Below are 16,328 nucleotides of genomic sequence, written 5' to 3' on the forward strand. Positions count from 1 at the left end.
CTTATAAGTCCAAAGTGTGTCAGTTGGTTTACATTTCTTTGGACTACTCTTTACTCTATTATAGCAAAATGCCATCATCTTTGCCACATAACTAACTGTCCCTAAGTTAGTCATGACTCATTACGTCTACTTACCCCTGCCAGACACCTCCACCGGCTCTTCTTCCTCCAGCCTTGGAGGCGGTGGCAGCTCTTGAAGGGGTAGGGCGTCTTGGTACCCGGGGGGGGGGAGGTAGAAAGTGGAGGTTGGTGATTGGCTAGGGGGAGGGGTGTGTGTAGGGGTGGTGGAGGCGAGGTATTCCACCTCATGGTGGCCCTCATCCTCCTTTTCCATCTCCACCTGTCCCGCCTCCTCCTCCTCCACCTCAACCTGGCCCTCCACTTCCACCTCCAGGGCGACCTCCTGGACCTCCAGGGCATCAGATGTTGGCTCCTGGGCCTCATCGGCGGCCTCCTGGCCCTCCTCGGCCACCTCCTGCCCCTCATCTGAGGCCTCCTGGGCCTCCTCGGCGGCCTCCTGGCCCTCCTCCTCTCTGGCCTGTCTGGCTCTCTCCCGTGCTGTGGGTTAACAAAACAAAATGGGTCAGTGTCATTTGGCATTGAAATTGACCAAGTACATATCCTAACCACATTATATATGTGTTATATATCACACATATAGTATATGGCATTTCTATGTCATAAACACCCAACTGACCTCATGTAATGTTATTATTCAATAATGTGAAAATGCAAACACTCACTGGGCTAGATGCACTAAGCTTCAAAAGTGATACAATGGAGAGTGATAAACAGGCAGCCAATCTGCTCCTTCCTATCATGCTACAGGTTGTGTTTGAAAAATGTCAGGCAGGAGCTGATTGGCTGGTTGTTTATCACTCTCCATTTTATCACTTTATGAAGCTTGATACATATGGCCCTTAATTTTAATGATTGATCAATTGCGAAAAAACTTACACCGTTCAATTCGGCGTCTGAGCCGCTGTAGCAGCTCCGGCTGCCGCCTCCTCAGGTCGGACCATCGCCTCTCCAGTTGGGCGACGGTCCTCCGCACATTGGTGCGGGCGAATATCCGGCGCCGGGCAGCAAGGTACGCCCGGCGCTTGTCAGCGTTTGAGATGAAGGGGCCTGCACGCCCCAGCCTCCTCTCCATAACTGCCACCAGCGACAGCAGCTCCGCAGTGGTAAAGGGTGCTGCGCGCTGGTATGCCGCCATTTTACCACTGGCACATGAATATTCTACCTGTCCTTTGATTGGTTGGTAAGCTCACTATTTTGTATTAACTTTATTATCCATATTGACATGGACATTGTGTATGCGCCCAACCATCGGCGATAACATCGCACCGCCAAGCAACGCGTGCTATAGCTTGGCATCGCTTAGCTGTACTTCGCATTACTTACTGTATGCATTTATGTGTATGCGTACATTTATGAGAAAAAACACACACACATACTAGCACTTCTCCTGATTAAACCATTATATTGGACACCTGCCTGGCTGCCTGCCTGCCTGACTACCTCCTACTGCTTATATATTTTGAACCAAACACCCCAAATAAACATATAAATATATAAGTGATCATAAAAATAACATCACCAAATAAAATAATCACACCCACATCCCACACATACATGGTGAAAAAAGTAAGTAATTCAGGCCCTTATTCTGATCGGTGCGGATATTCCCGAATTCTTACGGTGCGGCCCGCACGCCACGGTGTTCTGCCGCGTGCGGCCATCGTCCGTAGAAACGCCCACGTGTCCTCCGCATTCGGACGGACTCACTCTTTAAGAACAGGGCGTGTTTACGGACGACATACAAACCATGCGTGTGCGGGAGAAACACTCCGATTCGGCACGGTATTACAGAGTATTACAGAGTATGCACGGGAATACCGCATCGAACGGGAGCCAAGCGGTGCTACCGCACGTAAGCGGTGTATTTACGCCAAAAAACCCACTATTATGTCTATTCTGCAATACATCACATGACCCACTTATTCAATTACCTATCCTCATACAAAAATGCATATTTGGAATTGGAATCAATTAGATGCCAATATATCCTTACAAGCATGCCTAACACATGCATTGCACACATTAACCCTTACAGCAATTGAAGCAGCAATGGTTTCAATTAAAGCACTGACAAGCGTCCTATTAGTGAGTAATGAGTAAAGGAGTCGATTCTATTGGGTTCAGGTGTTAATGCTTGTAGTCATTAGGCGGTCCGTTCGCCTACCGCAGGAACGAGTGGTGTCCGCAAAGCAATAGTAGCCTTTTGGACACCGCACATTTCTATCGGTTTTGGTCGCGTGCATTCGGAGTGCTATCCGAATGTACGCCCCCCAACATAAGTGTACTCCCCCGTGTCCGCCCATGTTTCCTCCCAGTTTTTCCCACTTTGAAACTACGCCCATGTGTCATTCCGCATGACGCCCATAATACGCCCATATTTCCCGACTGATTGTGGTGAACAGTTTTGTACGGGATTTGCCCGAACAGGTACGGAGTCAAGGCGTGGCACATGCGCGTTGCGTTCTCCACGCATGCGCAGACGCCGTAAAGACGCGATCCGAAAGTATGCGGAAAAGTACGCGTCAATCAGAATAAGGGCCCCAATGTACTCACCAGACACGGATCATAAGCTCAGCTAAAAAAATGAATACATAAAATATGTTTTCAAATCTATGGTCAATACGTGCAATATTGCCCTTAAACCAATACACCTCAAACACAATACGTAGTGCTATTGCTATTGCCATTAAGAGGCGATGCTGCCTAATGTTTAATTAGGAGGACACAAAGTTTAAATCATTGTCAACCTTGATGTGGATTATTATCCGAAACATGTTTGGTCTGGACAACATTCAGAAATGTACCTGAAGTATCTCAGGGCCACAGAGTCCCGCAGCTGGTATCCGCGTCTGCTTTCCGCGGATGGGCGCATGGGCGGGTCTTGTGGCTCAGATGGAACCTCCCACTCATCAAAGGGTATCTCACGCCGCACAGCTATGTTGTGAAAACAAACACACAGGCCCACAATCCTCGACACCATTTCAGGCGCATACTGTAGGTCACCACCAGTGCGATGGAGCACTCTAAATCGACCCTTCAACAGGCCAATTGAGCGCTCCACCACTTGCCTGGTGGCAACATGCGCCCTATTGAATGCCTCCTGTGGGCCTGGTTCTGGGGAGCTGTACGGCGTAAGTAGCCAGGGCGTACATGGGTAACCGGAGTCACCCAGAACCCACGCATCATGGCCTTCAAGCTCTTGGAGTCTTTGCCAAATCCCGATTTGTCGGATAACATGAGAGTCATGGGCACTTCCGGGAAACTTCGAGTTGAAGGCGAGAATTTCCATGGATGGGCCACATACCACCATCACGTTCAGTGAGTGGAACAATTTTCGGTTCCTATAGATCTTCTCACTTCTTGATGGAGGCACAAATGGTACATGGGTGCCATCCACAGCCCCTATCACATTAGGGAAGCCAGCAATTTGATGGAATGCCTGCTGGCTTCCGTGAAGGGTCTCTTGGGCAAAAGACATGGCCATGAAGTGCCCCTTGCGCCTAAACATGGCTGACGTCACACGCCTCAGGATTCGGCTGAAAGCCGGCTGAGATATTCCAGCAAGTACTGCCACTACTTGTTGGAAGGATCCCGAGGCGCAGAAATGCAACACCGCCAGCAGCTGAGTGTGAGGCGGAATTGCTGTCGTGAGCCCATGAAGAGGTTCTAGATCACTCTCAATTAAAGAGAGTATATCTAGAATAACATGTGGGGGTAACCTGTACCTAGTAAGTACCTCATCATCGGGCATCCCAAAGAGTGTCACCCATGTGCGGAAGATTCTAGCACGTCCTGGCCTCCTTGGGCGACGAGTGGGGTGAGCCGCAAGTGACCTTAGCCCATGTACTGCATTACTGCTTCAGCAAGCTACAACAAAAGGTTAAAAAATAAGGATACACCTATGCCAAGATTGGTGATACTCCAAAATTTGACACATTTGATGCAACTATACGTACAATACAGGGGCGCCCAGTGTAGTCCCACAGATCCATAGTAATCTAGAAAGAAGTTACAATAATATTACCTCACCACACACCTTGTTAAAGACAAATGTATTTAAAACATGTAACAACTAAACACAAAGTAAGTATTACAGGTGTGATCATCTGCTCAATAACTACATAAAAACAATTCAAATAATGCTGGGACATGTAGTTCACCATTATATGGTGCCACACACGTTTAACATCTGTCAGTTAAATGGTGGCCAGCTAACATGTTTCTGTAATGCTAACAAGACTTTGCTGTACCAACAATCTGGAGCAGCAGAATGCTTACCTTAGAACCTGGCCCAATACAGCTCTGGAAACAAATGCACCTATCTGCTATGCACTATTTATAGGCCTAGCACATGTGTTGTGCATGACATCAGTGATCACTATTGCATGACTTCTGGGCCGGATTTAAAAATGGATTGTGGAAATTCCTTTTTATGGCCAATCTCCACACTAACACAGTACTACTGAACATTGACAGATAGCATTTAGGATTGCATAACGTTACAGGTGTCCATGACAACAAAACTTTAAACAGGTCAGCTACATTATAGTTTGATGTTACGCCAGGTTTTGCACAAGTGAATTACAGCTACTATGGGCGTGGCCTATGCGCCGCACACACACCACGGCGTACGCTGCCGTGCGTGACGCTGCCGCACGGAACGCAGCTTGTAGCTGATTTTATGCCAATTACTCCAAAAGTATTTAAAGTTGTGCTACAAAGGCACACAGTTGTTTCTAACATGGCTGGCTCTGAATCAGAGGAAGACCAGGTGTTGCAGAACCTCTTAGCCCGCATGGAGTCCAACACCACCTATGTCCCCCTCAACCCAGACCAGCCAGTGGGAGAAGAGCAGGCAGCTGGGCCATCTACATCAGGACAATCGGCAGCTGGCCCATCTTCAGCATCAGCAGAATCATTGGGATCACAACAGGTGGCTTCCCAACAGAGTAGCCTGGCCAGCACTTCGAGTACAGCGACAGGTGGCCTAGGGCGTGGCCGAAAGAGGCCAACAGAGGAACCAACCACCAGAAACGGGATTGGATCGAGTGTCCACGCACGGGATTGGATCGAGTGTCCACAGGACCGGTTGACACACACAAGGAGATGGAAGATCTGGGAGGACATAACGGCGGAGATTAATGCGGTGGCTCCACAAGTTCGTGAGACGGAGCACGTTAAGAAGAGGCAAGTTCATGTGTGTTACATTTGAGCAGTACAAGACCAGTAATGTTTACATTAGATATTAGATGGAGTTGGTCAATGGGCGGTCACGTTGCTTGGAGGCACAGACATGTTTGCCATGTCATTGAATTGATAGTTATTGTAGGGTGAGTGTATCTTCTAAGGGTTGGGTTTCAAATTTAATATAATGTAAGTTTGGTGTCATGAGGCACATGTTTTATTATGGTGCAGATTGCAATGGGTGCTACAGCAAACATGAGGAGTGACATGTATTAATATGTAAACTTTGATTGCAGGTGGCATGACTTCAAAACGAACCTCAAGAAGAAATTGACCCAGCGGTGGGAACACAGCCACACCTCTGGGGCTGGCCCCATGCCATCAAAGCTGCAGATCACCCCCCTGGAACTGATGGCAGAGTGCTGCATTGCAGTCGAGGAGGTCCGGGGGGTGAGCACCATGGACAGCGAGGCCCCAGCGGAAGTCATGGCTTCTTTGCTTGAAGGTAATTATTTGCCATGCCATAAGTAGATGGTTCGAATTTGTCATGGAATGTGTTGTAATTGTAATGTTCTCTTTCACCAGCATCCCCACCACTTGGTCAAGCATCTCTTGAGGAGGTTGAGGAGTCTGTGCCACCTGGCCCCAGTAGCAGGCCCATGCAGCAGCAGCCGCCAATGTCCGCGGCTGAATTGGCCACGTGGGGGCATGTGCTTGTTAATATTCAGCAGCAGGGAGAGTCGGCATCAGAGCGGGTGCGTAGGGCCGAGGAGGTGTTGCAGGGTTTGACCAGCAGCCAGCAGAGTATCGCTGAGAGCCTGCAGGCTATGAGTGCCAGCCAGCAAGCTATTGCTGCTAGCCTGCAGGTGCTGGTTGATCAAGCCCTGCGGCAAAATGAACTCCTCCACCGCCATAATGATCTTATGGTGGAGCTAGTTGCCAGCAATAGGGTCCTAATAGCATCCGTTTCTGGTGCATTACCAACATCAGCACTCCCTGCTGCCAGAGGGGGAAGAAGATCCACCCCCTCCCCAGCATGTGCTCCACCTGGCCCACCATCTGACCGTGGCCGTGGCGGAAGAGCTGCTGCACGTGGCAAGGAGCCTGCCAGGGGCAAACGTGCCCGCAAATGAACTTGTGTCCACATTAATCTCCACCCTTATGTCTTCCCAAATCTTTCATTGAGCTGTGTGTGTCAGCTTCCTGTGTCCAATTCCGTGCCGAGGGTACCCACATTTGCCCTCGCTTCGAATGTCATGTTTGGTTCCCCTGTTGCCCTGTTTTGGCTAGCATTACTGTGTGCTGTACTTGAAGTGTTGTTGCTATACTTTTGTTGTGAAGCCACCTGATGTGTTCCTAATGATTCTGCTGTGGCTATGTATGTCTTGAATACATGGATTTAGTGGGATGCGGTCATTTGGTCTACTGCATTATGGTAGAAAGTCATTAGGTCGAATCCATTAGGTCGACAAGCTAAAAGGTCGACATGACTCTAGGTCGACATGGGAAAAGGTCGACATGATTCTAGTTCGAAAGGTCATTAGTTCGACAGGTCATTAGTTCGACAAGGTCATTAGTTCGACATTGTCTATGTCGACATTCACAAGGTCGACATGGAGTTTTTCACTGTTTTTTGAGCCAACATGTGCCGACAGGCGGTATTTCATGCCCTACCATCCACTAGGGCGTGGTGGGAGAATAAAATAGTGTGCCGAGCATAGCGAGGCACCGTGCCCGACGCATTGCGAGCGCAGCGAGCGATGCGAGGGGATGCAGTGCACTTTAAACTGTGTCCATGTCGACTGTGACATTCAGGTAAAAAAACAGTGAAAAACCCCATGTCGACCTTGTGAATGTCGACATAGACAATGTCGAACTAATGACCTTGTCAAACTAATGACCTGTCGAACTAATGACCTTTCGACCTAGAATCATGTCGACCTTTTCCCATGTCGACCTAGAATCATGTCGACCTTTTAGCATGTCGACCTAATGGATTCGACCTAATGACTTTCTACCATAATGCAATAGACCAAATGATCCCAACCCGATTTAGTATATATTATGTAATAGTCTTCCTGCTCTGCTACCTTTTATGTTGTTGCAATTTCTCATTTATTTTATAAGTTCCTTTAATAAATGTTTTTTTGTTTCCCCCAAATGTGTGGTTTAATTGATACACGTAGAAGTGACATGTGTATTTGTATTATTAATATTAAGTTGTGTTCATTATTTGCAGTGTAAAAGTGTGTGAAAAGTGCAGCATATATGTGTGTGTTTAGTATTGTTCCATTTAAGCTGCAATGGTTCCAATTGAAGCAGTGACAAGCGTGTAATTAACAAGTAATGAGTAAAGTAGGTGATTGTATTGTGTTCAGCTGACATTGGTTGAGGTGCGTCCGTCCTGATTAGGCGTTCCGAATGCCTAGTGCATGACCGAGTGGTGTCCGCAAAGCAAAACTCGCTTATGGACACCGCATATTTCTGGCCTTTTTGTTCGCGTGCATTCGGCGTGCTGTCCGAATGCACGCCCACCAAAATAAGTGCACTCCCCCGTGTCCGCCCAGGTTTCCGCCCAGTTTAGCCCACTTTGAAAGTACGCCCCTGTGTCATTCCGAATGAGGCCCATAACACGCCCATATTTCCCGAGTGATTGCGGTGCACATTTCTGTACGGTATTAGTGAGAACGAGTTCGGAGACCATGCGTGGCACATGCACATAGCGTTGCCCACGCATGCGCAGACGGCTAAAAAACGCCATCCGAAAGTATACGGAAATGTACGCACCAACCAGAATAAGGCCCTAAGTGAAGTCACAGAAAATCAGATGATGCATTTTGAAAACTATCATCAGAAATGCTGTATAGAGCATGAAACAGTCTTCTCAAGATGGAGACAAAGCTCACACCCTTCACTGCTTGTCCTCCACAGGCTACCCTCCCCAATCCACTACACAGCTATTGTTTGATATACATATTATGTAATATCAAATATTTCTAAAAAAATTCTATAAAAACTATTTTATAAAGTTATTTAAGCATCCTTGTTGGCCACAAATAGAAGATTTTACCTCACAAACCCTCAATACAGGATTTCAGTAAAAAAAAACACAGTTTAATAACACAGTTTTCCTGTTTAATTCAAATACAAATGTGGTGGGCGGCTATTTTTTTCTGATCTTGCAATACTGGTCCTGCAGCACCTTCATGATTGCCTTTCAGGTCTCAGGGATGATACGCCCCAAAGCTTGAGTTGAGATACGGGTACCACAGTGCAGCCACCAACCTCTCCTTGGCCATGATGGCTCTCTGGAACTTGGTATCCAGCCTCTGTATATAAGGGGTCACCAGAAGTTGGCAGCATCCATATGCAGGAAGTTGCGATAGTTTTCCAGATTGTTCTCCTTAATCACCATGAGCAAGGGCATCTACAGAAGGATTGACTCTCCATCTCCAACAGCCAATCCTTGGTCCAGCAGTATCTCATCCTGTGCTGGGCCTTCTCCCTCTCCCCACTCAACCTGATCACAGCATAGGACATCAGAACTCTATAGCGTCAGGGATCCATCACCACAGACTATAGTATATAACTCACAAAAACAAGAAGTACTAAGCACTTTGTAATGCCAGGCAAACAAACCAGTGCACAGTACTGTAGCTAGCAGTGTGGAATGTTCAGTAGGGTAAAAACCAAGCCTCACTAGTCAGAGAGTAGACAGAAGTGCAACGAGCTAAAATAGGGGCAGATGTATTAAGCCTTAACAAGAGATAAACGCGAGGGTGATAAAGAGAGATAAACGCCCAGCCAATCACCTGTTAATTGCTATGTTGCAGGCTGTGTTTGAAAAAAAAGTCAGTAAGCAGGTGATTGGCTGGACGTTTATCTCCAGTTATCACCGTTGCATTTATCTCTTGTTAAGGCTTAATACATCTGCCCCATAGTGCCTGGTTTATTCCGCTAGAAGCCCAGCCTACTTAAATGAAGCTTTAATCTGTAAGACCATCATGAGTGTTTTTGTGATGCATATGATCGATCATATGTGGCAGCTGTATAGTACAATGCATTGAGTGCAGATAAGCACATCGTGTGTCAAAAAAAAAAAAAAAAAAAGTGGTCCGGTACTGCCAGGGAGTTAAAGGGAAATCGTGACATAATCAGGATTATGATATGTTCTTTCTGATGTATGACCAGCTTAATTCCTATTCACCAAAATGTATATTATAACTCATAAAAATCAACTTATATATTAACAGTTTCTTATATAGCGCATACATATTCCGAAGCACTTTACAGAGTATCGTTGAACATTCACATCAGTACCTGCCCCAGTGGAGCTTACAATCTATATTCCCTATCACATGTACATGCAGAAAAAGACATTCTAGGGTTAATTTTTGTTGGAAGCCAAATTGACCTACCAGTATATTATGCAATCAATGTGTTCTTAAGGGAAAAAAATTGTATTAAAAAAAAGCAATGGTTGTATTGTAACAATGAATAGAATAATAGCTCCATAAACTATACTCAGATAACATGAGAAAATCCAGCAGATATTTCCTGTGTCTGTGCCTTGTATGGTCTATGGCTAGTACTGAGAGAATTTAGCAACATAGAATAGAATTTGACGGCAGATAAGAACCATTTGGCTCATCTAGTCTGCCCCTTTTTTTACCCTTCAGGTAATCTCAACCCTTTTTAATCCTTATTTCTTTGTAAGGATATTCATATGCCTATCCCAAGCATGTTTAAATTGTTCTACTGTCAGCCTCTATCACCTCTGATGGGAGGCTATTCCATGTATCCACTACCCTTTCTTTGAAGTAATTCTTTCTAACATTTCCCCTGAACCTACCTCCCTCCAGTTTCAGTGGATGTCCTCATGTTCTATTACTTCTTTTCCTTTGAAGAAAATTTCCCTCCTGTACTATGTTAAAACCCTTGATGTCCCCCCTTTCCCTTCTCTGCTCCAAACTATACATGTTCAGATCTTTTAGTCTTTCCAGGTAAGTTTTGTGATGTAGGCCATTTTAGTTGCCCTTCTTTGTACACTCTCTAATGTATTTATATCCTTCTGAAGATATGGTCTCCAGAACTGGACACGGGTGCCGGACGGCTCCCCGACAGTCGGGATTCCGACAGTCATTTCTCCGACGTCGGAATCCCGACTGCTCCCTCGTGGGGGTCCACGACCCCCATAGAGGGAGAATAAAATAGGTGGCGAGCTCAGCTCGCCATCGTGCCCGCAAGGTGCTTCATTGCGCTCCCCATGCTGTGCATTTGGGATTCCGATGTCTGACTAATGACTGTCGGAATCCCGACTGTCGGGTTACTATACCACACCCCTGGACAGAGTATTCCAGATGAGGCCGTACCAATGACCTATAAAGTGGCATTATTACGTCTTTTTTTCTGCTACTGATTCCTCTCCCTATGCAACCAAGCATCTGACTAGCCTTCCTCATTGCTTTGCTACAGTACACTTTGCTACACTCCTAGATCTCTTTCCTCCTCAGTAGTTTCCATCAAAGTACCCTTGATACTATATTGAGCCTTTGGGTTTTTGAGTCCCAAGTGCATCATTTTGCATTTTTTTAGCATTAAACTGTAGTTGCCATGCTCTTGACCAATTCTCCAGTTTACTTAGATCATCAGTCATTTGATTTACCCCTCCTGGTCTGTCTACTCTGTTGCATATCTTTGTGTCATCTGCAAAAAGGCATTCTTTCCCTTCAATACCATTTGCAATGTCACTAACAAAGATATTAAAGAGCACTGGTCCAAGTACAGATTCCTGGGGTACTCCACTGGTAACATGTCCCTCCATTGAATGCATCCCATTTACTACAACTGTCTGTTTCCTATCCTGCAACCAGGTTCTTATCCATTTAATTGTTTTATAATCCAATCCCACACTTTCAAGTTTATTTAGCAGTCTGCGATGTGGGACAGTGTCAAATGCCTTACTAAAGTCTAGATATGCCACATCTACAGCCCCCCTTCATCTAGTATTTTGGTCACTGAGTCAGAAAAGTCAATGAGACTTGTTTGGCATGATCTCCCTGCTGTTTTGGATCCTGTAAATTGTTTAATTTAAGATATTCCACTATTCTTTCTTTTAATTGTGTTTCCATTAATTTCCCTACTACTGATGTAATGCTCACTGGTCTGTAGTTACTTGCTTCTCTTTGCTTCCGCTTTTGTGCAGTGGAACTACGTTTACTCTTCTTCAGTCCTCTGGAACTGCACCTGTATCTAGTGACTGGTTGAATAAATCTGTTCATGGCCCTACTAACACATCTTTTAGTTCTTTTAGTACCCTTGGATGAACTCCGTCTGGCCCCATTGATTTATCCACGTTCAGTCTTTAAAGTTCTGTTAGGACTTTCTCCCTAGTAAATGTACTTCCATCTACATTATTTTTATGACTGTCCCTGCAACTTAACTGTGGTCCCTTCCCTTCTCCTTCTATAGTGAATGCGGAGCAAAAGTTATTGTTTAGATGATCTGCAATTGCATTGTCTCCCTCCACCAAATTCTCAGTGTCTGTCTGCAGTCTTATTATTCCTCCATTTGATTTTCTCCTTTCACTTATATACTTAATAAAAGTTTTGTTTCCTTTATCTACTGACTGAGCCATTTTCTCCTCAGCTTGTGCCTTGGCACGCCTGATCACTTTTATTATTTTGAGTCTGCTTGTATGTCCTAAAGGCCATCTTTTTTGCTTTTACACTAGTTGATACCTCTTTGGTAAACTTGTACTGAGATAGATCTTACTTAAGCTCCTGCAGAGTACAGTCCGGGTGTCTTAGTCCCTCACACAGAAGCTTCAGTCCAGAATCCCCCAGATCATTGTGTGACAGGTCCATTGTGGTCAGAGAGCGGAGCGTAGTAATAACAGAGCGGAGATCATCACAGCAGGAGGAGGTCAGACTACAGGAAAATAATCTGATGGGAGATGAGGGATATGGGTTAGTTTATTTCTTATAATTCTAGTCTCACACTTAGCATGATGCTATCACTAAACATTTACCATTTTTTATAATTGTTTTACTTATGCAATATGGCAGTTTCCAAATCATTACAGCAAAAGTAGTGAAACATTTTAACACCAGCATAATGCCTTTAGATATCCGAGATCTCACCTGCATTACACAGACTAACATATTCTGAAGTTAGGCCATACTGTAATTCAGGAAGAAAAATTGGAACTTGGAAACAATAAGACGCACTGTATACTTATGGAGACCGTGAACTATAGTCCTCTGTTGTAATAAAGTCTCTTTACTCATGTTGGTGTCCGGTCATGATGATCAATCTCAGGTGAAGATGATGAACCCAAAATTAAACAACAATAAGATATTGAAGATATAGTGAAAAATTTCAATTAGGCGTACCAAACTCCCATTTATGTGAGTCGATACGAAGCTTATAAAGGTAACTTGATTCCAAGCCAAACAATCAAGAAAAAAAATAAAAAGTAAAAGAGTTTTTTAAAAAGGAATACTTTTTTCTTCCTTTTTAAAAAACTTTTTTACTTTTTATTTTTCTCTTGATTGTTTGGATTGGATTAGTTTTAAGTTACTTGTGCCCTTGGTTGGACATATGTATTTTATTGATTGTCTGGATTAAAACTTGTTGAAACTTTTTAAATGCTGGCTACAAAAAAATCCTTTTTCTAGACCAATTGTTTCATATACCATCTAAACTATGGGTTAAAGAAACCATTATAAGCTTCATTCCTTTACCATAAGTGGTGAGTAAGGTATGCCATTATTTTTGGGCCACCTTTTGCTCCAATTTAGGCTGGAAATATCTACACATTGGGCATACAGTATCTTATTTTACATGTACCACAAATTATTGGAATACATGACGTTACATCTTATAAAAGAAACCTAGATACAGTTTGAGCCACTGTCATCCATCTCTATAATAGGATTACATGAGTAATTGGATTACTCTGCTAATCCCCTACTCTATTGTTCTATGTATTGTATTGCAGCTGAGATCAATAGGATAGTCATGGTGAGCCACGATGAGCTATGGCCTAAGGAAGATATATGAGATGGGCTCCTACTGTACGTGGATCATCTGATACTCAAGTGTGAGTTGGGGTACGCCCTTCTTTCTGCACTTTAAATAGTTTAATTTATTAGGGTGAGTAAGGTACACTATACATTTTGGTAAAACCTCCTCCCTATAATTAAAGTACAATTGTTGAACACATGGTATATCTATATTTTTCATGTATCCGAGCACACTTGGAAGGTTGAACTACTGTGTCATATTGAAGGACACCATATATAAAAAAAACCTTTATAGGTTTGAACACCACAAAACCACCGTGAGTTGGGGTACGCCCATACTATAAAGATACCTTTATATATCTGTTATATTTATGTTCTTGGTAAGTGAGGTATGCTGTTTAAAATTAATTCTCAGCACCTCGCACACTAACAACACATCTTACATCACAAGTCTACACATGATCTGTATTTTTTTCTTCTTTTGAGTTCACGAGGGATGATATGACCGTATTTCATGATCTGGATCAGAACATCCTATAATTACACTAAAGATACCTTTATAAGCTTCGTATCGACTTACATAAACGTGAGTTTGGTACTCCTAATTGACATATTTCACTATATCTTCAAAAAGAGCACATCATTTATTGAAAAAATAATCACAAACGGCTTAAATTTTTTTATTGTTGTTTATTTTTTATGATTAATCATCTTCACCTGAGATTAATCATCATGACCGGACACCAACATCAGTAAAGAGACTTTATTACAACAGAGGACTATAGTCCACAGTCTCCACAAGTATACATTGTGCCTTATTGTTTCAAAGTTCCAATTTTTCTTCTTGTTTGTACAGTAAAAAGTGTGTGTGACACTTTGGGAACTAAAACATCAGGGCTGCATTGTGCCATATACAATTCTGTCATCCAAATGCTACATACTATAATTCAGACCTGCTTGGCATTTCACAAATTCACTCCAGGGGCAGATATTGTGGGTCTGTGCATGCAGTGCAAATTAATTTGGAGAGTATCACAGTCACCAAGTTGATCGCACAGAGCAGGGCGGGAAGGAGGCAGGCAGGGGGCTGTTGCATGGAGACACCCAGCATTTCCTTGTCATACCCACAAACACAATAGGTGCACCCAGAAAAATGCAGGGTGTTTCCATGCGAATGCAGGTATGACGTCAGTGCCCGTCCTGATTTCAGCCATATCCGAGGCAAATAAAAGTCAGCCTAGACTCACTTTTATTTGTGAATGAGTAAAAAAATCATCCGATGGTCAGTGGCCAATGAAAGATTTTTCACCTCTATGCGTATAGACGTCAGTGTACATATCCGTTCGCATGCAGGTGTAGATATTTGGTCAGTGAGGGGCATTCTCTCCCTGAGCGGACAGCGATTAACTGATCACTAGACAGCGAGATAAGGCTGCTTAGTGAGCACGTCAGAATCAGGCCCTTAGCTTTTTATTCACTTTTTATTCAAACTACATATTCTTATTCAAGACATTCAGTCTAGGGCCACACATTTGACACCTCAAATCAACAGAGGGGGGTCACCTGTATACGATCCACTTGAATTTTGTTTGGCGCTAATTTGGACATGAAATACATGGGCAAAGTGTGCATATACACCATATTTAACCATTTTGAATAAGTAGCTGCCTTGTTACGCTCAGCATACTGTTTTATTCTCAATCTATGCCGACAGGAAAAACTCAAATTGACCTTGTCATGTATCTATCTTTTTCATGGCAACCTTTGGACCCTGCAAACCTTTGACCCAGTTGACTTATTGAATGCCAACATTTTTCATGACCTTTTCACACTGCCATCCTATCGACCTATTTGGGAAGACCTTTTGACTGTCTATCTAGACACTGTATATCTATCAACCGGAACCACGGTGTTGGACATGGAATTGTGAACACATGACAACCCAAGCTGGACCTGGATTCAGATCCCATTTTCACTAAAATTTGACCTGGGTTGTTCCCAGGTCAGCCCTATTTCCACTGAACCCGGGTCAGACCTATATTTTCAAGGACTCAGATTTCCCAATATGACAGTCTTCCTCTATTTGCTGGAATAATTAGGGATCAAGCAGATATCCCAATAGGTTTGTATCCAGATGGTGTCCAGATGGTGATGAGGGACGTCTGTGGGGTGATGGACATGTCACTGGCAGATGGATGGATTGAGACAGCAAGGAGTAAATATGCTCAACTCGTTTCCCTGGAATATGCACCTCCGGCTTCATCAGGAGCAAGTTGTTCCTGATGAAGCCGGAGGTGCATATTCCAGAGAAATGCGTTGAGCATATTTAACCCCTTCACGACATATGACGTATATATACGTCATATGGCCGTTGCGGGGGAATCAAGCCAGCTCACGGAGTGAGCTGGCTTGAAAGAGAGCAGGTAATGGCTGTATATTACAGCCAGGTCCCTGCTCTCACGGCCACGAGCGGCGAGTTCGCCGATCGTGGCCGTTTAACCCTTTAAGCACCGCGGGCAAAGCGCCCGCAGTGCTTAAATAGCTGATCGGAGGGGGGGCGCCCCCCTCCGGCGCCGATCGGGGCCCCCCGCAGCGAGATCGGAGGGTGCCGATCGGTTGCCATGGTAGCCAGGGGTCTAATGTAGACCCCTGTGCTGGCCGTATATGCATACCTATTACATCCTGCCTCAGGCAGGATGTAATAGGAAGTGCATAAAATCACTACGTTCAGCCATAGAGCTCTATGGCTGAACCTAGTACAGGCGATCGCGCCCCCTAGTGGTCAAGTACACTAGGGGGCCTTGTAGTAAAAGTAAAAAAAAAAAAAAAAATAAAGTTTAATAATAAAAAAAAATAAAAAAATATTAAAAGTTCAAATCACCCCCCTTTCCCCATTTCCCAAATAAAAATAAAAAAAAAATAAAAAAAATAAACATATTTGGTATCGCCGCGTTCCTAAAAGTCCGATCTATTAACATATAACATTAGTTATCCCGCACGGTTAAAGGCGTAAACGGAAAATAATCCCCAACGCCAA

The 16,328-nt window shown here is 44.2% G+C and overlaps 1 protein-coding gene across 2 annotated transcripts in view; it reads right to left on the bottom strand.

The window, feature by feature from the left end:
- The window catches only part of LOC146007610 (NACHT, LRR and PYD domains-containing protein 3-like), a 133,470-nt gene that overhangs the window by 58,730 nt on the left and 58,412 nt on the right, over positions 1–16,328 (bottom strand). For both annotated transcript variants that reach the window (XR_014444366.1, XM_083146091.1), the window contains exon 9: positions 12,039–12,209. Coding sequence is in view for 1 of the 2 variants with exons in the window: in XM_083146091.1 (XP_083002217.1) it covers positions 12,039–12,209 (171 nt within the window). In the remaining variant the exon portion in view is untranslated. The remainder of the gene's footprint in view (positions 1–12,038; positions 12,210–16,328) is intronic.

Source organism: Crinia signifera, chromosome 6 (assembly GCF_055691185.1).
Source record: "Crinia signifera chromosome 6, ASM5569118v1, whole genome shotgun sequence".
Lineage (NCBI taxonomy): Eukaryota > Metazoa > Chordata > Amphibia > Anura > Myobatrachidae > Crinia > Crinia signifera.